Source organism: Doryrhamphus excisus, chromosome 5 (assembly GCF_030265055.1).
Source record: "Doryrhamphus excisus isolate RoL2022-K1 chromosome 5, RoL_Dexc_1.0, whole genome shotgun sequence".
NCBI classification, from domain to species: domain Eukaryota; kingdom Metazoa; phylum Chordata; class Actinopteri; order Syngnathiformes; family Syngnathidae; genus Doryrhamphus; species Doryrhamphus excisus.
In genome coordinates this window covers 8,701,361-8,724,922 of record NC_080470.1, presented here as the reverse complement: position 1 = coordinate 8,724,922, position 23,562 = coordinate 8,701,361, and the positions used below count along the sequence as shown (strand labels likewise).

General features: G+C 41.1%; 1 protein-coding gene across 1 annotated transcript in view; it reads left to right on the top strand.

Annotated features, from left to right (window-relative positions):
• LOC131130166 (voltage-dependent R-type calcium channel subunit alpha-1E) overlaps positions 1-23,562 on the top strand; it is an 88,442-nt gene that overhangs the window by 38,206 nt on the left and 26,674 nt on the right. Inside the window, exons 6-21 of the mRNA XM_058074400.1 lie at positions 6,259-6,362; positions 6,431-6,589; positions 9,214-9,404; positions 9,714-9,817; positions 9,924-10,039; positions 10,690-10,743; positions 11,177-11,218; positions 14,637-14,732; positions 14,830-15,039; positions 15,111-15,223; positions 15,302-15,414; positions 15,493-15,624; positions 17,411-17,480; positions 17,881-17,998; positions 18,223-18,290; positions 19,960-20,051. Coding sequence (XP_057930383.1) covers positions 6,259-6,362; positions 6,431-6,589; positions 9,214-9,404; positions 9,714-9,817; positions 9,924-10,039; positions 10,690-10,743; positions 11,177-11,218; positions 14,637-14,732; positions 14,830-15,039; positions 15,111-15,223; positions 15,302-15,414; positions 15,493-15,624; positions 17,411-17,480; positions 17,881-17,998; positions 18,223-18,290; positions 19,960-20,051 — 1,782 coding nt within the window. The remainder of the gene's footprint in view (positions 1-6,258; positions 6,363-6,430; positions 6,590-9,213; positions 9,405-9,713; positions 9,818-9,923; positions 10,040-10,689; positions 10,744-11,176; positions 11,219-14,636; positions 14,733-14,829; positions 15,040-15,110; positions 15,224-15,301; positions 15,415-15,492; positions 15,625-17,410; positions 17,481-17,880; positions 17,999-18,222; positions 18,291-19,959; positions 20,052-23,562) is intronic.

Here is a 23,562-nt window from a genome sequence, read left to right as displayed (position 1 = left end):
ATTTTATTAGCGACAGCAAATCAAATGATGGCAAAGGTGAGTGAATCACATTGCTGTGACAATTTGAAGTGGTCACAATGAAACACCACCTATTAGATCCAATACCAAGTGCTGATTTTGCACAAGCTACAAAATTCCATTTCTCTGTGGATTTTTCTCACCTTTGCTACACAAATTATTGTTTGACCACTGAGCATTTTTTTCTGGATTAAAACACAAATGTGTCTATTCAATAATGTTTCATTGTGGTGCACAACTTATAAAAGGCAAAGTGCCTAGAAGTATCTTGACAATCCAGATTTCCATGCAACGTCATGACCTATGTAGGAAAACAACCACAAGAAATGCTAATCATTTAGTCTTTATTTGAGATTCTCATGTGATGCCACAAAAATTAGATGATATCATGATGGCAGTCTTTTCATTTTACATGTGGCAAGTTCGGGCAAGTAGTTCTCACCTTAAGGATTCCCCATGGGCAAGTCATTTTTGTTTTTAATGTAGAGCCCTGGCTTTAGCTTTAGCATCAGTGTTCAGAGTTGTGCACAATGCCGATGAACCTTTGTTGCAAACAACTCTTCAATTTGAAGGAGATTTAAGGACTCACACATTATTTACAGTTGAAAGGGATCCCTTAAGTTTATATAAGCTCATAAAGGACCTTATGAATTCTTACAAGTAAGAGTTAGTTGTAAATCACAATAATTTACTGACGCTGCCATTTACATTTTGATGTAATTGGGCCTCTTTTTGCATCACAGAAAACCCAGACATATTTATTTCCCTTTTTCCCAGCAACCCAGCATGCAAGTCAATGTATTTTTGACCTGATGACACACTACACGATGACGTTTGTTTTGCATAACAACTTTAAAATAACGTGTGAACACAGGTTGAGTGTGTGTGAGAGGAATCTAAAAGGAATGAAGCAAGGATGTGAGGGTGGCGGTTCATTTCAGCCAAACTGTGGTTTCTTATTCTGTCAAAGCACCACCCCACCCAGCCCACACTGTGGGCCAAAAAGGCCACTGTTGTAATTCAACTTTTGATAGGATTCATACAGCCTGTATATACTGGACTATGCCGTAATTCATAGCTCTTGGACTGGATCTTCTGTCATGTCATTACACACTTGGTGCAAGTCGAGCACAAAATGATCCCACAAGTGTTCAATTAGTGTACTGTAAAAAGAAAGTTTTGAATATAGCTCTTTGTACTGGATATGATTCAATTTTGCTGCTGTACCGACTGTAACATTGTGATCGGTCAGTAGCTTGACAGTGACACGGCACACGAGTCACAACGTTGTCACTATCATGGCCTGACAGTTGTCACAGCAGCTTTGTCACGCTGTGAGGAGCCGCCACAGTTCTTCACATGTCATGGCTGACAGCTGGAACCGGCTCACCAGTGTTTCACTTTTATGAATGCATAGCAAGCTCATCCATCTTAGCGCTGGACATACTACACTATATTTATCCCTTGAGGGAAATGAAGTTCATGTAAATCAGTGATTCTCAACTGGTGGGTCATGATCCAAAAGTGGGTGGCAGAGCCATTTTCAGTGAGTAAAAAAAAAAATTGTAATGACTCCATGTCAGTGAATTTATCTTGCATCAGTGCTATTGGCTTGCTATACAACCACAAGGGTATGTTTATGGGTGACTTCAAGCTTGAGTGGGAGGAGAAGGACATTGAGTGTGAACTTAACGTGTTGTCCGTCCAACCCACAGCGAGATATCTCGATATCTGATAGAGAAGATTGTGATATAAAGCGAAAGCTCACATTTTGTTACATGAGAGAATTCCACCCACAATGAAGACTACCAGTTGCAGTATGGAATGTAATGGCCTTTATTGTCATTATACAAGATGTACAACGAGATTGGAGAGCCTCTCCTTTCAGTGCAGTAGTCAAGTTTAAAAAAAGTATATAAAAGTAGAGTAAAAAAGACAATTTAACAAGATATATACAAGATAATACAAGATATCCAAAATATACACATAGTATTGCACAGGAGCATATGCAGGAGCAGACATATTGCAGATATATTAATTTTAGTGCAATGATAAATGGGTCATAGTGCAAATAATGACTGGTGTATACAGATGAGTAAAGTCACATATGAGTGTATTGTATTGGGTTGTTAAATAAATAAATATGATTGCTAAATATGACAGTGATTGCTAAATATGACAGTGCTGTTTACTCTCCAATCCCAGCTACTGACCCAGGCAGAGAGGTGCTTGACATTAAACTTCCCTACACGGGGCTCTATTTTCGTAGACCAGACGTAGCCTACGACGCGCCAATGGGGTGTGGCCAGTGCATTTTGCAATTTTTTGTGAGCAACGCACTCTTGCACAGCACGGCGCACCAACGCCCCCTGTCCCTCCCACCGGCGCAAAGAGTGTAAAAGAGGGAGGAGAGAAGGCGTGAGAGGGTTTAACACAGCCGAGCTTAATCTTAACCAATCAAATGATTGTGCTTCTATGCATTTAGATTGTTAGCTTCTGTTGAGAGTGAACAGTGGCAATTGAAAAGACAGGGTTCTGGAGATGACTGTTACCTAATAATACCAATAGTTACTTTTATTTCCAATATTCTTGGAGGAAAAAGTAAACTTCAAGCTAGCAGGAGAGTTTGAATGGGTAGGAATAAGCCTTGTGTTAAAATTATACATTTTTATGTCAATTGATCAATTTAGCTTAAGGTCAGGATTTGTTTACTGTGTACTCCCAAATTCTTGTGGTAGTCTTTGATCAACATTGCAGCTCCGGGACGAATGTTGTTATTTTGGAGGATGGCGGATAGAGTTCAATAGTGTTTCTCACCTTCTTTTCTCACTCGATGCTGCCATTTGCAACTTACCGTGTCTCCATTGTGGGTTCTTTTGCAGCCATGATCAAAAGAAAAGCAGAGACTTGAGGTGAGAAACACTATTGAATTCAAGAAAAAAATAATAAGGTGGTACTTGCCGCCACATCCTGTCCTTGGCAACAACACATGTTCAGTGAAGATAAACATAACCTCAAATGTTCATTTATCCCTTTAACTCATCATTTATATGTATTTATATACATTTTGAATTGTTTTGCTGTGATGCTAAGTGTGTAATAATAATAATCACAGAGGAAATACAGTATATTCCAATCTGACCCAAACATCCACTTTGATGGAATGAATTGATTTGTGATCAAAGGTCAGTGTGACCTCACAAAACACATTTTCTGACATGACCCACCAGTTGATTGCGGTCACTTTGTACACAAATGTCTATGTGGGAACACTAATGATGACCTTTACTTGACCTTTATTATTAACCCGCTATTACGAAAGGTCATCATATACAGGGAACATATCATGAAGTTTAGACATACATGGAATTTTTTGTATGATGCAGTAAAGTTGCTGCAGGCTACAACCACAATAATAAATTCTTCTTCTTTCTCTTTGGGCTTTTCCCTTCAGTAGTCGGCACAGCAAATTAATCTCCTCCATCCAACCCTGTCTTCTCTCACACCAACTACCCTCATGTCCTCCTTCACTACATCCATAAATCTCCTCTTTGGTCTACCGGGCAGCTCTAAACGCAGCATCCTTCTACCAATATATTCACTATCTCTCCTCTGGACATGTCCTAACCATCTCAGTCTGGCCTCTCTGACTTTATCTCCAAGGTTTCTAACATGTAATGTCCCTCTGATGTACTCGTTCCTGATCCTATCCATCCTGGTCACTCCCAATGAAAACCTCAGCATCCTCAACTCTGCTACTTCCAGTTCTGCTTCCTGTCTTTTCCTCAGTGCCACTGTCTCTAGACCAGGGGTCTCAAACTCAATTTACTTGGGGCCCACTGGAGCTAGGGTCTGGGCGAGGCTGGGCCGCATCAGGTTTTCCAAAAACAAAAAAAAAATGCATTTATTAAAAACAGAAAAATGAATAAACTTTGCTTTTGTTCCAATTTTCTACAAGAAAAGCTCTGATAAAACATTCCACTCTTCTCAAATATCTTAATTTTTTTTCCTACACAAAATAAGATGAAAAATAAATAAACAAATCAAGAATAAAGAAAATCAATCAATCAGTAATAAATAAATATAATAATAATAATGTTTGAGACCCCTGCTCTAGACCAAACAACATGGCTGGTGTCACCACAGTTTTGTATACCTTTCCTTTCATTTTAGCTGAAACTCTTCTATCACACATCACGCCTGACACTTTTCTCCACCCGTTCCATCCTGCCTGGAACCACACACAATTATAAATGTATTGCTAAATTATAAAATCTAACTGAAAGTGTTAATCAAGCTGAAATTTTGTGGCAGTTCTTTTACTGGATTTGTTGCTACACCCAATGAAGTGGTATGTGAGAGTATATTTTTGACTGAGGGTAACTTCTATTTTATTATTATTATTATAATTATCTCATAGTGTCATCCTGTTTTTCCTACCTACATGTTTGTTGTTACTACTGGTCTGACACAATAAAACACAGAAAACAAATAATCAGCCTGCAAGTGAGAAACGGACACAAGCATGTGGGCCACATAATTCATTTGTGCCAATTGAACAGTGTGTTTTTACTCCCTTGGCTTATTTACATCTGCCACTCGCTGCTGCCAGACTCTCGGCTCCAGACAACAAAGCTGTCACAGTTTTTTGGTTTACTTCTGACTCTCCAACACATATAATATAATATATAATATAACAGATGCATCCCCCCTAATCCTAATGACCTAATGAGTATAGAAAACAGATAACAGATACATAGCGGATATAATACATACACAGCATCTCACTTCCACTGCTAAGTAGGACCCACCCAGACCAGGAGATGACAGTGAACTAAACATGACATTTTTAGAACTATCCTCCCTTTGTCGTCATTACAACCAAAGAGCAGCCTCAACTGGTTAATGATCTGAAGAAAAGATGGAGTATGTGTCAGATGACACGACAACAAATTGGAGTGGTTGGAGTTGAAGAAAAAAAAAAAGCAATAGGGGGATTAAGAGTTGAGGAACAAATGAGACTGAAAAGAGGGGAACTCCACTGGGAGAGAGTTAGATGTGTGAAGCTTGTGAGGATAATTCAATTTCTATATTTGTGGTGGTGATGATGATGAGCTATTTCTATCCTTCACACCCCATCTAACTTATTTCAGCCCCATGTATTCTCACTCCCCCCTTTCTCTTCTTTAATTAAATCAACTATTGTGTTACCTACTATGTACTATAATAGGTACTACTTCGTTACCTGGGCGAGTTACTTGGGCCACACAGCTAGGAGACCGGAGTTCGATTCCTCGCTCTGGCACCTCTGTGTGGAGTTTGCATGTTCTCTCCGTGCATGGGTTTTCTCCGGGTACTCCGGTTTCCTCCCACATTCCAAAAACATGCTAGGTTAATTGGCGACTCCAAATATGAATGTGAGTGTGAATGGTTGTTTGTCTATATGTGCCCTGTGATTGGCTGGTGACCAGTCCAGGGTGTACCCCGTCTCTCGCCCGAAGACAGCTGGCATAGGCTCCAGCACGCCCACAAACCTTGTGAGGATAACCGGTAGAAAATGAATGAATGAACAAAACTAAAGACACAACCTGTCACTTGGTACATGACAAATGAGCCCAAATACACCTCAGAGATGACAAGTTCATTTCTGAGGAAGCAGAGGGTGAAAGTATGGAGTGGCCTGAACCCAATGAACCACCTGTGGAGCATCCTTAAGCGGCAGGTAGGTGGAAAAGCTGAAGGTGTCAAACGTTCACCCACTCCACCAATGCTGTCATCATGGAAATGCTGTGACAAATTCCACACCAATGAGGATTGAAGCAGTGATTGACAACAATGGTGCTTGTACCGAGTATTGACACTTGGACCTAATTTGGATGCTGTAACAACCTGTACACTGACTACTCTAAAGTATATCCAAGTTTTCATCCCTTGAAAGAATATAATGAGTCACTGATAGTCATGTGAGGAATGTCGTCTGTATGAATCATTAAATAGTTACCGTCTGTGTGTATGAATGTGACTCCCATGTTGCTTCAGGTTGCGGGTTTCCTGCCTTCCCATGATGCAGCTTCTTTCTTTGTTCTCCTTTTAACTAGCAGTTGTCACAGCGTGTCCTCCCACATGCAGGGACACGGCCAAAAACAACCAGGAAAAAAAAAAACAAACAAGCAATCCTGCAAGGCATCAAATCACAGCATACACATGCTCATACATGTTTCTTGTTTGCTTGTTGTTTAGAATTCTGGCTGCAGCCGGCGCTCATATGAACATCTCAGTGGACCTGAGGACTCTAAGGGCGGTGCGAGTGCTGCGACCCCTCAAACTGGTCTCGGGCATCCCCAGTGAGTATCAAGCATGGCTTCCCCTAACCCATCTTCAATGGATCACTGTGTTTGTGCTTTTTTTTTAGGTCTACAGATAGTCCTGAAGTCTATAATGAAGGCCATGGTTCCACTGCTGCAGATTGGCCTACTGCTATTTTTTGCAATCCTCATGTTTGCCATCATCGGTTTGGAGTTTTACAGCGGCAAACTGCACAACACCTGCAAGCCACAGACTGGAATACTACGTATGTTTTATTGAATTAATGGAATATAATACAGACAAGCATATACGTATATTAGGGTGCATCAAATTTGAATGGCCAATTTTAAATTCATAATATCAATTTGGCTGGCATTCCATTTTTTTCCAATGAACATAAAAATGTCTTTTGCAAAGTTTTGAGGAAATCCATTGAGATTTAGGCGTGCCACCTCACACATAAACTTTTGTAAAATTTCAGAAAATGTGCAATTTCTAATGTGCAATTGCCAAAAAGTTGACCTGGAAATGTTGAGTACAATGAACTTCTATACAGCATCATTTTCTATAGGGTTATCAAAGGGGGCCCAGACCAAAGACCAAGCTGCGACTGCTAGTCTGAAAGGAACTAGTTGTTGAGGGCAGCATCTTAGGAGAGCTGGTGGGTTGAGCTGCACAGTGCCTAAAATAATAAATGGACAAGTGTATATCAGATTATGTAGGACTACAGTACTACTCTCAATAAATATGAGGCATCAGCAATACTGTCTACTCTATATTACTGTTGTTGATGTTATGCTTGCTCAGCTATTAGCTAACTGTCATTAGCAAACTGTAGCTAGCTAATGTTAGCTACAGGAGAAGCAATGAGCACTAAATACCTATAAATATGATTACAAAGACAAAACTGCACATTCGCTAGTAATATATAATTGGAGTATAAATACCAACAAAAACATAAAGATCACCTCAGATCTCCACGGCGACCATTGAACTGTTCACCACTTTATTCCACAAAAACAGATGTATGGTGGCACCCCTAAATAATCATGTATTGGAAAAATATTTTGTATGTGTTGTTTCTGCATATATTGGAACACTTTTAGTACCCAGCCATATCAAAATTCAATAATTGTTTTTTTGATGCACCCTAATGTATATGTATGCCTACCCCTGAATGCATTGTATAGTTGTACCCAATGAATGGCTAATAAGTGAGTGTACGCATGTCCTCTCATGCATCATTTTTACGGTAACCACGCATTAAGACACATCCCAAAAGGCATTTCCCATTGAGAGCTAACCAGGTTCAGAGACAGCTACTCCCCCCTGGCCATCAGACTGCTGAATGCCAAATAAGCCCCTCTACCTTACTTACATTATTATTGTCTATTTAAATTATTTAAATTATTTGGGCAATTTACTGTTCACGCTGCACTTTACATTATGTTGTTCATATTTGGTGTCTATTCTATCTATTTATTCTCCACATTATTATTATTATTATTATTATTTATTATTACTTATCTTCTTTTGTGTCTGTTATTATATGGGAGCCAGGCAACGACATTTCGTTGGCAATTTCACTACTGTGTTTTTGTGCAATGACAATAAAGGGAGTCTATGTCTATCTATAATGTCACCCGTTTTTAAATTAAAAAAAAATGAATCATGCTGCATACATTTTAAAGGGAAGCCAGCAGTGGTGATGAAGAAAAAAAAAAAAGAAATTGACTATTCTTCTTCCATAACCTGATGGAATGAAAGACACAAAAGGGAGCAATTTGTTGTGGCAGAAGTCATGATTATTGCACATGTTTGGGAAAAAAAGGAAGAAGTAATTTTAGAATTCCTTGCAATAAACAGCATGACTGAGCTTTTTCATGACGGCATCATTTTGTGCATTATATATGTTTGCCCTTCTGGTAGCGATATTTGCGCAGGATTTTAGGATGTAGCTCCATTGTCATGCGTGAAATTGGATGAAACCAGACCAGCTGTGGTGGCTTTGCAATAAAAAGCAACACTGCTACAATAAGCACTACAAATAGAAGCAAGTCAAAGCAATTTGATGGGCTAAACATGAAGTGCCAAGCTTTTGAATTATGGGGATTAGAGTGTTCCCTCGCTACATTGTGGTTTACCTTTTGTACATTTTTTTAACAGCGTATGAACATGTACTATGTTCTGCATCCTTGTGGTGTATTAGAGTGTTCAATCGGTGCTATATTCTATGTGTATTATTATATTTACTTCTGCTACCAGTAGAGTGTTGTATACCAATGTGAGAGGGGAAGACATGTCCGGTTCGCCTCAGTATGTGTTACCAGCCGCAGTCCTGATTGGCTAAGGGAGAACCAACTCTTTGTGTTCTGAGTTCTCAAATGGCTGGGGACCATTGTCAATCAATCTCCTTTGTGCACCACTGCCATGTTTCATATTTGCTAGCAATCATAATTGTATAATTGTTATGGCGGCATTATGGATGGTGGAGTAAATCAGTAACACTAACAACAGAAGCAGTATGTTTTAATAAGGATATAAAAACACTACAGCCGAACAGTGCTGTGACAAAGTGAGTGAATACGATTAGTCATTTAATAATTTCTTGTGTCCAAGAGATTGATGATTAAAATTCAAACTAAATTTGTTACTGCAATTACTCTACACAGTATGGTTGATGCACTGCAGCATGAATGCCTGACTCTCAGCATTCACCCATCCTCCACTGATAACCAGTATCGGCAATGTTGCAAAATATGACTTTATTTGTCACTTATGCAGAAAACTAGGTATTGTAATGTTTATACAACACACAGCATTTTAAGTAATGTTTGTACTGATGTTATGTTCATTGCTGAGAACAACACTTTGCATCTATCTTTCCAGAAAACGAGACGGTGGACCCCACGGAGCTTGAGTTCCCGTGTGGCATTCGTCAGTGTCCGTCCAAATACACCTGCAGCGACACTTGGATCGGTCCGAATGATGGCATCACTCAGTTTGACAACATCCTGTTTGCTGTTCTCACCGTCTTCCAGTGCATCACTATGGAGGGATGGACCACTGTGCTCTACAATGTGAGGCTCACTATATATCGTATTCTACTGCCGTTTGTCTTAAGCTGGGTGCTGATGATGGAAGTGATTTTGGATGAGTGGGTGTGTGCGAGCCCTGCATCTTTCTCTCTCTCTCTCTCAGGCTATCTTAGATGTAGACAGAGATGAAACTGCAGAGTGTTATGTCAACACGGTTTGACATTTTTATAACCTCCCTGACTTAAAACCACTTGCAGCACGGTTCAATATTTGACTGTCAATGACGGTAACATTGCTGTCCAATGAAATGCTGCCTTCTAAAACCAGAAACCATGTTTGATTTGTGTTTAGACCGATGATGCCTTGGGTCCCAGTTGGAACTGGCTCTACTTCATCCCGCTCATCATCATCGGGTCCTTCTTTGTCCTGAACCTGGTGCTGGGAGTCCTCTCTGGGTACACCCTTTTTGTGTATTTTTTTTGGCTTCGCTGCAGAACCTAACTTTTCTATCTAACCCTAAACCTTGTCTCTTCCAAATACTTTTGTCCTTTTTTCATGCAGGGAGTTTGCCAAAGAGAGGGAGAGGGTAGAAAACCGCAGGGCCTTCATGAAATTGAGGCGCCAGCAGCAGATTGAGCGAGAACTCAACGGTTACCGGGCGTGGATCGACAGGGCAGGTGCTGTCACACTGTCTCTTCTCTGAGTTATTCTTTTGACTACAAAACTGTCCGAGGAGCACACACACACTGCAGCAATCTTTACAAAAATGGGTGTGATGTCATGCTTTTGCGCATGCCGGTTACTTCCCAGCCGCTTTGCCTTCACTTAGCGTTTTTTGGTAATGAACATACACTTTACATGTTAAATACATTCATTCATTCATTCATTTTCTACCACTTTTTCCTCACGAGGGTGGTGGGGATGCTGGAGCCTATCCCAGCTGTCTTCGGGCGAGAGGCGGGGTACATCCTGTCGCCAGCCAATCACACGGCACATATAGACAAACAACCATTCACACTCACATTCATATTCTATGGACAATTCTATGGAGTCGCCAATTAACCTAGCATGTTTTTGGAATGTGGGAGGAAACCAGAGTACCCGGAGAAAACCCACGCATGCACGGGGAGAACATGCAAACTCCACACAGAGATGGCCGAGGGTGGAATTGAACCCTGGTCTCCCAGCTGTGAGGTCTGCCCACTAACCACTAGGCCGCCGTGCCGCCCATTTTAAATACATTTTTTTTTTTAAATCAGTGGTTATAAAATAATTAGTTTGATTTTGGAAACATATCAGTTACTTATTTAAACTTGTTGCTTTCCAGAGGAGGTCATGCTCGCTGAGGAGAATAAGAACCCCGGACCCTCAGCTCTTGATGGTAAGTCAGCTATTCAGTCAGTGATTTTCTCAATATGAGCATACTTGAGTTTATGTGTGTGCACAGAGAGCACAAATAATTTTGAAATCAAAATTTACAAGCATCATACAGATTTTTTTATAATACATACAGTATCAAAGTTGCTGAGTCATATACTGCACTTGTTGCTAGGCAGAATTCATCATGCTGAATCATAACTTCCTTGAAAGAAATGTAACATGTCAGCCCCATATGACTGCTTTGTGTTCATCTAAACTACATATTCCACATAAAAATAAGCCTCTATGGCGCAAAGTTAGCCTTGATATGGTTCATGGTGGCGAGATTCCCCACAGGAAGCCAAATGCCGACTCTGCCCCTTCTCCCTCATGACTTTGACCTTTCCTCCTCACTGAAGCAGCAGGACTTTTATTAAATGTTGATTGATTGGCAGCTCTCAGAAGGCTCCCTGAGTGGAGTACAGGCGGTGCCTATGGTGAGAACCCTTCTCTCATCTCTGCTCTCTGCCTCTTCAGCATCACCACACCATTCACCACACACATACTACTTCTTGGTCTCAAAGTGAAGTTAAATTATATCGGGATCAGCGGCTGTGATGGGAATAAATGCTTTAATTAAAACGATAGGTGGTGCTCTGCGGTTGCCTTGACAACCGCCCAGTCAGAAATATATTCAATACTTGTATGTATATGCTGCGTGTGTTTTTAGCAAACAGTGTGTGTGTGTGTGTTTGATTAGTAGCCTATTAAAAAAAACTCTTCAAACAAATATTGAGTGCGAGTAGATTCAACAGCAGTGGTGGGGGCTGGTGGATTAGGAGGGAGTGGGCATGTCAGGACAGGATGAAAGGTAATCATAACCACATCCGGCACGACTGAAAGGTCAAATCACACTCATCACGCTCACCGCGGCATGTCGAGTGCTGAAACTGAATACGTTTCCAAACAATTGCATGGTCCGCCAAAGCCGCCTCGTAGCATGGTTTGCTATGACAGACATCATAAGTAGCATTGAGCTGTTTGGGTCGTCAACTGAACATGAAGGGACTGTTGCTTTGTCTCATTCAACTGCTTAACTTTGCCTTTCAGATAAGACTTGGCTGACATTAGCTTTTTATGTGTATGAGCTTGGTCGCACTGTCTTGGTGGTTGATTTGCATCTTCTGATAATGCACGTGCGTACTAGGGGTGCAACGGTACAGGTAACACATACGGTCCGCATCTTGGTATTTAGCCTATGGTTTTGGTCTAGTTTCGGTACATAATTTTTTTTGTTAACCTTTTATTGAATAATTTTGAAAATTTGTGGGCGGATAATTCTCCAATAAATAACATTATCAAATAAAAAAAAATAAATTTTGATATAGCATACAGACAAATCAAAGATTTGAAGACAAATCCAAGCGATGGTAAAATAAGGTTTGTTATAGGTGACAAAGTAACTAGTGTAATCTATTCATCCATTTTCTATAACGCGTATCCTCAACCAGGGTCGTGGGCATGCTGGAGCCTATCCCAGCTGTCTTCGGGCGAGAGGCAGGGTACGCCCTGGACTGGTTGCCAGCCAATCACAGGGCACATATAGACAAACAACCATTCACACTCACATTTATACCTATGGACAATTTGGAGTCACTAATTAACCTAGCATGTTTTTGGAATGTGGGAGGAAACCGGAGTACCCGGAGAAAACCCACTCATGCACGGGGAGAACATGCAAACTGTGTGGCCTGCGCGCTAACCACTACTGGTGTAGTATTATATTTAAATCATAATAACTTTTACTTTTAGAATGTGTGAGCCAGTAAAGAACAAGCTGTGGTCCAAAAATGGCCCCGGTGCCACACATTGAAAGCTCCTGGTTTACAGTGAGTTTTTTTAAGGGAGGTGACTGTGCAACAGTAAGAGTTTCAACATGGGGATAATTACTGTATATTCGGGACTATAAGTTGCACTTTTTCATGGTTTGGCTGGTCCTGTGACTTGTACTCCGGAGCGACTTATATATGTTTTTTTTCCACATTGACAGGCTTGAGTGCCAATATCTGCTCCTCCTATCACGCCTGTACCACTGAAAATGTATAAAGTAAACATCAACTTATACAGACAACTCTGCAGATTACAAGGTCCAAGTAAAGTAGTTACACCTATTCACGTTACGTTAGCAGACTAACAGCATTCTTAGACTTATGTCCTCCATTTTATTGTCATAATAATAACTGCTGTGCAGCTGTTGTTGCCTATGCACTCTAATATATAGTATACTCTGTCGCCAATGCCTCATCTTTTCATCCACTTTTTGGCAGACTGGAAATGGGACATCATATAACTCTTCCGTACGGCTTTTCATGCACGCACACACACACACAGTGCAAAATATATTTCAAGCCTGCATCCATATGAGCGGATTGTCCTGTGCAAGGCGGACCGAGCAGTCTGGTATTTGACAGTGTATCGTTGCATCCTTTGTGCCTACCGCCTCGTTTTGCATGAAAGTGCTCGGAGAGATGGTTGATCATGTGACACACTTGTCATATGGCTTTGCTAATAGATTATCTTATTGGAATTTCATCATGAGTCAAATTGTTCTCACTGGAGTTTAAGAGGGAATTGCATCAAACTCGAACCCTTGTACTCGATATGAATAATAAATCATACACTTCTGTCTCAATTTAACAAAAGTTACAAAACAACGTGCTATCGCTTTGGTCCAGCCACTGTATAATGTAGCAGTTTCTGCAGTCTGGCAAAAGTAAAGCAGTGGACCTTAATGGTGGGGCATCAAGCATGAAGGTAGGCTCCTGGTATGGACTTGTTGCTAGGCAGAGTTCATGGTGCTAATTCATAACTGCCCTCTCCATCGGGCCAATGAAATGGTCTACACCAGGGGACTCAAACACGCGGCCCGCGGGCCAAATGTGGCCCACAGGACACTAGTTTGAGGCCCCCGCCTTGATATGAAAGTTTAATGTTAGTGCGGCCCGCGCAAGTTTGATGTGGATGCTGTATGGTATCATGTACCCAGAAAAAATTATTACGTTTGATTAATGTTCATGTTAAAGGTTAAATAACTGTTAATAGTTATCCTCCCTATCCGTGTGGAAGTGGTAAGTTTTTGGCTATTTAAGTTTAAAGGAAATAACTTGAAGGCTACCGTTTAGGTCGCTAGCTCTCTAGTTTGCGAGTTAGCATGTGTCTCAAGACCCTGCAGTTGCGCAATATGTTGTAAATAAAAAGAGAATAAATGTGACTATAGTCGTGTTTTGTCATGTCTACAGGGCTCTAATAATGCTTTGTTCATTTTAATCTGAAAAAAATAATTTGTCTACCCACCAATTATATGTGGTTTCTTAAGTTTTTATTATTTGCTGTTTTATTATTATTATTATTATATTTATTTATTACTGATTGATTGATTTTCTTTATTCTTAATTTGTTTATTTATTTTCATCTTATTTTGTGCAGAAAAAGTAAGATATTTGAGAACAGTGGAATGTTTTATCAGAGCTTTTCTTGTAGAAAATCAGAACAAAAGCAAAGTTTATTCATTTTTCTGTTTTTAATAAATGCGTTTTTTTTTTTGTTTTTTTTTTAAAAACCTGATGCGGCCCAGCCTCGCCCAGACCCTAGCTCCAGTGGCCCCCAAGTAAATTGAGTTTGAGACCCCTGGTGTACACCCATTAGGGTAGCTTATACACTTATTCCACAGTTGAAGCAAAGTGAATTGGACAATGGAGAAACTGCTCTGTATTAAATATGGATTTAATATTAGAAAAGTGACAACTGGTTGTTATCCAATCACAATGGCAGTGTCCATTTACTGTACCTATGGGTTCAAGTGAGTGCTTTCAATGCCAGTACTGTTTATTTCTGTTGCTCCTGCTCTATATGAAGTGCTGAAGAGAGCCACCACCATAAAGAGGAGAGGCATGGATACGACCCATCACGGGCCACCGGGGGAGGAACAATATAGTGACATTTCCTCAGTGGGTGAGTGGAAGTTTTGTGAGGTGACCATGACACCACATGCTTCCCAGTCTCTCAATAGCAGAACACCGCTGGTTCTTTCTCTCTTGGCTCCTTCAAGGCCTCCCCATTGCGAGAGGGAGCATCAGAAGCACCCGGCGAGGTCCTGCCGCTTATTTCCGTCGCAAGGAGCGGCTGCTGCGCATCTCTATCCGCCGCGTGGTGAAGACCCACACCTTCTACTGGACAGTGCTGGGCTTGGTGGCTCTCAACACATTGTGTGTGTCCATTGTTCATCACAATCAGCCCCTCTGGCTTTCCAACTTCCTGTGTGAGTCGCTTTCCCATCACTGTTCAATGACTCTATAATATGTTTTTTAATACCAGTCTGTTGCGCTCCAGACTATGCAGAGTTCTTGTTCCTCGCTCTGTTCTTGACAGAGATGTTTCTGAAGATGTACAGCCTTGGTCCACGCCTGTACTTCCACTCCTCTTTCAACTGCTTCGACTGCAGCGTCAGTGCTCCATCTCCTTCTTTACAGCTGGAATATTCACTCTATTTTACTTACAGTACATTTCCTGTCCTTACGCAGGTGATTGTTGGCAGCATCTTTGAAGTGCTGTGGGGGTTCTTCAGGCCAGGTACTTCTTTTGGCATTAGTGTCCTGCGTGCTCTTCGTCTGCTGAGGATCTTCAAGATCACCAAGTTAGTGCTGCTTTTAAAAGAAGAGACATTTTACTTGTGACTACTCCTCTATATGGTGCTATGTTATCTCCTGTGAAGGTATTGGGCGTCTCTGAGAAACCTGGTTGTGTCGCTGATGAATTCCATGAAGTCCATCATCTCCCTCATCTTCCTCCTCTTCCTCTTCATTGTTGTCTTTGCTCTCCTGGGTATGCAGCTCTTTGGTGGCAGGTAAGAACTTTGTGTCCCTGAGTGTGTACTATTATTTACTATTATTTATGAATCATTTGTATTAATAGTAGAGTGGAAGCTCAGTTTTCGTCATGAATCCGCTCTGAAAGGTCAGACGAAAAATGAATCATATCAAAACCAAATACATTTTCCCATGAGAAATAATGCAAATTCATTTAATCTGGCTCAGAAACCTAATAATGATTATAGTTTCACATGCATGATTGATTAAAATGAGTAAATGAATATTTACTTTAGTTTGGAATTCCTATTGCAATGACTGGGATGCCCTCAACTTTAAATAGCTCTATACTTATACGAACGTTATTACATCATCATACATACATTACATACATACTGACCTAGCGCTGCGTCTGTAATGTGTTCCCCTTACACCGTTCCCTCTGCAACCTGTTTTACAAGGAACATTTACTTTCCAATCCTATTGTAACAGACTGTACTTTCGTATCAAAGTTCTGGCAACTTCCTCTTGTGGTTTATTTTGCAGCCTTACTCTCGCACAGACTACCTGAAAAGTCAGAAATACGCAGTATGCTTGAATGCCTCATCCGCACAGGGCGTACAGTACTTATTATGAGGAAGAAAGCAGGCAGATACGTGGTTGGTCATCATTCCGTGTGTGTTTTATGAACAAATATAATCTTTATTATGGGTGTGTAGGTGGTCACACACACATAATAAAGATGATTTATTGTGTCTCAACTCTTAAAGAGCCACTATCCAGTTTTCATATCACCAATATGTGGATGCTATGTGTGAGCACTTGAGTAATATGACAACAAAACAAAAAAACAAAGAAACAAAAAAAATCCATTACTTAAGTAAAATAAAAAATAATCCAAACAAGCAGTATACAACCAGTTATTAAAAACAAAAACACACACCAAGTCTGTCCGCAGGTCCTGCTACCTTCATTTCAAACACACCGATAAGATATTAATTTAAAAAAGGTGATTGATTGCTTTATATGGGGGACAAATGTATCACAGCCAGGTAACCTGGAATAAAATGAGTAAAGACACATTGAGTCAACAAACAACAGGACAGATAAGTAATGACAATAACGTGAACAAAAAAAATAGAAAAGAACAATGTTATTTCAATTGATTATCTTCTACTGAGATAAAGTGTTAATATACTGTATTACGTCCTATATTTTCTTTCCCTGTCTCCACCAACCGAGACAAAGAGACTGTATGACTGACAAAAGGGCTCACACTGTTCATGCCGTTGTTCTGTGGAACAGATGCGCCAAGTGCTGTAACTGCCTGTTTGGAGGCGAGAGACGAGGAAAACAGGCAGGAATACACATATCGCAATATCGTTGTCCCTCGGTTAATTGTTTCCAGACCTAACCTGATAAGTGAATTTCAGCAATGGAGGATTCAATATTAATGAATGGAATAGATTTAGAGCACAGAAAACCAGTTTATGACCTTCTAAATACAGTTTTTACCATCGTAGAGCCCTGTAGACATTAAATAACACCCCTATAGTCATTTTTGCAGTCCAATTATTTGTTTACAACGCAGGCTACAGGATCACTGCAGGGACATATAGCATATAGCAAGCTACTGAGCTAACTAGTTAGCCTCCAAATTATTTGTTCTAGACTTCTCATGAGATCTTGTGACACTCCTAAGTCTGAATGTCTTTCTTTGCACTAGCTGAGGTTTAGCTGCGTTACTTACCCAAAATGTCAGTAGGGTTGTTTTTGTGGTTTATTACTTTCTGTGATTCTAAATGTTTTGGTTTTTGGTGTCAGGTTCATCTTTAAGGACTACACACCGACAAACTTTGACACCTTTCCTGCGGCCATCATGACCGTCTTTCAGGTCTGATCATCAGAGTTATTTGAGCTCATAACTGAGCGAATATGACAATGCAGTATCTTATAAAGTGAGTTCACTTCTCACATTTGACAGCCATTTTGAATACAATATCTACTCAAGTGACAATGCTATAGAAATGACAGCTTGTCAATACTTTAGAAATGATAGCTTGATCCGCAGTATATATTTATTATCCGCTGAAAATGACTCAAGACATAGCCATTATTGTCTGAGTAGCTGTAAACAGTATCAATAATATTTTCCATTGTGATGATATACTGTAATAAAAATGGTTGCTAAATGGTGAGGGGTGAACTGACTTTTCTGAGCTACTATATGTATTTGTCAATATGGCCACTGCATACAGCAACATTGTGACTTTATGGGTGTTTTTGTTTGTCAGATCCTGACTGGGGAGGACTGGAATGAGGTGATGTACAATGGCATTCGTTCTCAAGGAGGAGTCAAGACTGGCATGTGGTCTTCTATATATTTCATAGTCCTCACCTTGTTTGGAAACTGTATCCTTTATTGTTTTACTCTACAGGCTAGTTTGTGGCTCCAACATCACATATCCAGATATGAGATATTATCTGTGAGTCACTACCAGAATTTTGGTTCGGAAATTTCTCAGGTTTGATCCTTGATACAAAAATGTTGGGTTCGGTGTTATTTCATGAAAGTAACAAAAGTCCATAACTAGGGAGTACCATTTGAATTTTGTCCTTAACTCCAAATTTACCAGACACTCTGCTTAATGTCTTCTTGGCCATCGCTGTAGATAACCTTGCTAATGCACAGGAGCTCACTAAGGTAAAGGTCGATAAATACAGTGGAATGTTCCTCAATCAGGGTTTAACGAAAAGGACTTGGCAACTCAGGATGCAAAAATATAACATTCTGGTTTGTGATCCATAGTAATCCCAGTAATCTATAGGACCTGACTCACAACAAACGACCAGACAAAGACAAGATAGAAACCCGGTAACTAGATACACAGACTAATTACAATAACAAGACACACCTGAAGTAGACACGGGAGGGGAGGAGAGAGCTGATTGGAGGAAACACAACACTAACAGAACGTGACAGAAAGGATTCCGACTCAACCACCTGCACTTGAAGGTGATATCATAGTGGTAGTTAGTCCCAAGGCCACATGGACTTGGGGAAAGAAATGCTTGTAGAGACGGATAGCTGTAATGATGAGTCGAAGGTCATGGTCAAAATAGGACATCCCAGAACATTGTACCTCGTGGTCACACTCACATTCATACCTATGGACAATTTGGAGTCACCAATTAACCTAGCATGTTTTTGGAATGTGGGAGGAAACCGGAGTACCCGGAGAAAACCCACGTATGCACGGGGAGAACATGCAAACTCCACACAGAGATGGACAAGGGTGGAATTGAACATTGGTCTCCAAGCTGTGAGGTCTGTGTGCTAACCATTTGACCACCGTGCCGCCTGGTCGCCATCCAAATTCCAACGATTGAAGAGAGCAAGAACTGTACAACTGCTGAATGTTTTCCTTCAATATTCTGTCCAGGTTAAAAACCGTTTTGAAGGGCTTGTTGATGAAGGGAGTGAGACGGGGATACAGTGAGAGACATTCTCTCAAAACAGACTATTGGTAAAATTGGGAAAGTAAACAGAAGGTTAGAGAGAGCGTTAGACAATCAAATTAAAATGATTTGTATTGAAGCAAACAATGGATGGTTGAATGATCAGTGTAGAGAAATACAAGGTCATGGCATGTACAGGAATCAAAAATCAAATCAAATCAACTTTATTTGTATAGCACTGTTCCTGCAAAAGACATGCAACACAAAGTGCTTTACAGAATTAAAACAATTACCACAATTAAAAGGAAAAAACAAAGAAACAAAAGAAAGCCCCTCCTTCCCACCCTCCATACGAGACACACACACACACCCACACACAATCACACAATCACAAACAGTAGGGAGACATGGCATGGCACTGAGGATCAAGGAAATGCCACCTTTGGGGCCGTCCACACTGGGAGGAGCCGCAGGCCGTGCCATCGGGGGACCAGCACCCGGGCCCCCCAACTCCGACAGACGGGCGGACCCCCACATTAAAGGGAGGAACCCCCAGCCGGCCGGGTCGAAGGATCCCAAAGATGGCACCCCCTCAGCAGACCCGACACAGCCCCCAGTGTGGAGGACCCCTCCTGAGGAAACACTGGAGTTAAAAGCTGAAGACTAAGAGCATAAAATAGGACTAAAAAGATAAAAACATAAGAAAAGTTTAAAAATATTAGTTAAAAGGAGGATTGATGAGATCTCCGGCAGAAAGGAACGCTGTTCAAGTTATGTGAAGATCTTTGAAAATGGAAAATGTCCACACAATCCTCAAGAAACATTGTTTTAGAACAGGGTCGTCCAACTCTAGGGATTGTCTAGTGTAATTCAATAACCAATCACCGGGTTCCCATGTTCATTCTCTCTCTTAGGACGAAGAGGAAGCAGAGGCCGCCTTCAACCAGAAGCATGCTCTCCAGAAAGCCAAAGAGGTCGGCCCGTTGTCCTCCTTCATGTCCTCAGAGTAAGTCCTCCCTGGTCCGACCTCCTCATCTCCTCCTCCTTCCTCTTACTTCACCTCCCTCACTCCCTCCAGTCAGTGTCTAGAAGTAATCTACAGTTGCCTGAGCCCATCTTCAGTCTGAGGAAGTAGATTTGAATTACTCATAAAACCATCAAGCGTTTTAGTTTAGTGCAGAAATATTGATAAAGGGTGTACGACTGTGTGTTTTTGCATCCTTCTCCTTGCACCCTAATTTGAGTCTTTAAATCGCCTTGGTTGTTCAGACAAATGGCATGTTGATATTGTTGTCATAGAGACGGGTTTACTCAAATTACCATGGGCTTGAAGGAGCAACATTGTTGCCAGGAGAGATTATTGTGTCATGTAAGGTAAATAAGGTGACTGCGCGCTTGATTTACCCACTCACTTGTGGAACATTGGTTAAAAAAGGCACATTCTCTACTGTTGCATCAAGGTGCCTTTACATTTGAATATGTCTTGCTTTAATTGTGACATACGCTCATGAATTGAGTTGCATTAATTTTAGTCCGTTATTGATGACTCTCCACTAGCTTCATTGATACCGCCTTTAAAGTGAACAAGTGTTGGCTTTTACCTTTCATTTCTTGCATTAACAATTTAGAGGACAGACTTTTCTAACTTGCGGAGGGTATTGTGGTGAGGTGGTGCATGTGCATGCTAAGGGGTCGTGGTCTGCCTCTAATCTATATGCACGTACAAGTTTGTGGGCACGTTGAAAGGTCTTGAAACAAGTTGAATCACTGAAATGGAACAGCACAGGATGGAGAAAAAGAAATCAGAAATCAGTATTCATGAAGGATGCTCTGAACTTCAAGGCGTTCTTATCTCATTTTCGTAGCCAGTGCACGGCTGACCTGGAGAAAACTTGCATGCCAACAGAAGATAACAATAAAAATATGCAGCATGCCGGAGGCTGATAAATTCTGTGCATGCATCTGGCCTGCATGATTGCTGTTTATAGGAATACATACATATACAGGTATATATACCTGTGAGTGTGTGTGTGTCTATATATATATACTATCTATATATAAATATATATATATTAGGGATGTTCCGATCAGGATTTTATGCTGCCGATCCCGATAATCTATGAGTGAAATCGACCGATACCAAAATACAGATCACCTACATGCAGTGTACGTATAAGCTTAAATGTACTACTGGCTATATTTGGGACCACCAAGGTGTTTTCTGGTCAGAGCTACTTTTACAAAATGAAAATGGCAAATAGATACTTTTTTGTACAAAATTGTCATGGTCGGTCGGTCATGAGAGCTTTGCGGTGCGACCCCAGGATGCAGAGAACGGGACCAAATGCAGGTAAAGATGAATTTAATACTTATAATAGCAGCAGCAGGATACAACAACTCAAGACGTAGACGGACAAACTATAATGATCCCACACAGGGAGAAGCACACACCTGAACTAAATACACACAGAAATTAGGGACAGGTGTGGGTGACTATGGCAACTAAGGCAGACACAGGAAAACAGGAAGTCATATACAAAATAAGAGCGTGCAAAACGGAAACCAAAGCCCAGACAGGAAACTCAAACTGTCACTTGGGAACCCACACAGGGCGTGACAAAAACGCCGGCACTCGTCCGTCAGCTTGGCATCACTGCTTAAAATCAGCGTGCACAACACGTCTTTGAAGCGTTTCACCGCGGAGTCCTGTCGTGCACCCACCGCGGAGTCCTGTTGTGCACCCACCGCGGAGTCCTGTCGTGCACCCACTGCGGACTCAGAAGTGTTTTCAGAAGGCACGCACGTCATTCAGCCTCATACAAGTTCCTCCTGCACTAAAAGTGCTCCGTAGTGTCTGCATGCTCACTCTTGCAAGTGCAAGAGTGAGGGATCGGGGCTTTACAGCCGCTGCCTGATGGATGATCACATCACAAGCCTCGAACTCACCACACCCTGCCGAATGCTGCCTCCCAAATGCTGCACCAATGTAAAGCTTTTCAAATCGCCACCCCGGGGAGACATTTCTGAGCCACGTTTTGCAGGGTGCTAAACTTATATGACTCTCACAAAGACAGGAAGTCCCACACACAGCAGATCGGCAGAGGGGGTTGGCATTTTAAAGCAAGTATGGACCGATATTGATCGATCAGAGCACCCCTAATATACATATAAATATATATATATTATGTCATAAATTGCTCTCTGACTTTGCCGGAGTTTGAACTGCTCTCCTATTGTGCTGCTTATATTTGAATTGATTACGTTCACCAAGCATGACATGAAAGAATGCATCAGTGCTTGGAGGTTGTGCAGCTACAAGCCTTTTACACATAGACACCTTCCTATGTTCTCTGTGATTTGTCTGTTTGTGTGTGCTCATCATATAACTGTGACAAAATAACTTGAGATGTCCTCTGATCATTGTTGTGCTGTTTAAGAATGTCTTCTAATAGGTCTGATTCAACAACCATCTTGTTTGTCAATGTGCCGCTTGGCTTCAATGGAGACACACACCAAAGAGTCGAGTTAGCCTTTTAATTAAGATTGCTAATGTGGACTAAAATCTGTATAATTAATCAAATATTAATGATGATACTAGATAACTACTCTGGAGGTCACCGGGGTTACAGAGTGGGTGTCGTCAGCCTGCTGCAGATGAGTAGACGAAACCTCATTTCTAATGGGGTGAAGCTAAACTGCTAAACTCAGGACCAGATAAACAAACTTTCACCAAAGGACATAATGAGGAGACAGACACAGACCGTGGGGGTACAGGACCCCACTCAACCATTACTTGAGCGACTCCATTGACCACCCCAAGGTGGACCAGTGTCCCATCATTTAGAAATTCCATCCATAAATGTTATGAACAGAATGGGTGACAACGCTCTGACAAAGTCATTGTCACCACCTGTTGGTTTACATGTAGAAATCTCTCGTGCCCGAATATAAGACGACCTGTATTCATTCATTCATTTTCTACCGCTTTTTCCTCACGAGGGTCGCGGGGGGTGCTGGAGCCTATCCCAGCTGTCTTTGGGCGAGAGGCGGGGTACACCCTGGACTGGTCGCCAGCCAATCACAGGGCACATATAGACAAACAACCATTCACACTCACATTCATACCTATGGACAATTTGGAGTCACCAATTAGCCTAGCATGTTTTTGGAATGTGGGAGGAAACCGGAGAACATGCAAACTCCACACAGAGATGGCCGAGGGTGGAATTGAACCCTGGTCTCCTAGCTGTGAGATGACCTGTATTTTTCAGACAAAATACCATCTTTTATTTGTGTCAATACTGTAATTGATATATATATTTATTGTGGTTGTAGTTCACAGGTGTGATACTCCTAGTGAGACCTGTGTCAATGAAAACTAATTGTCAGTGAAAAATAATTTTTTCATACAGCTCTTGAATTGCATTTCAGTAAATTGTGTAATTGTCATAGGTTCAGAATTCAAATACAAGGATCCATCCATTTTCTATCACTTATCCTCACTAGGGTTGCGGTCA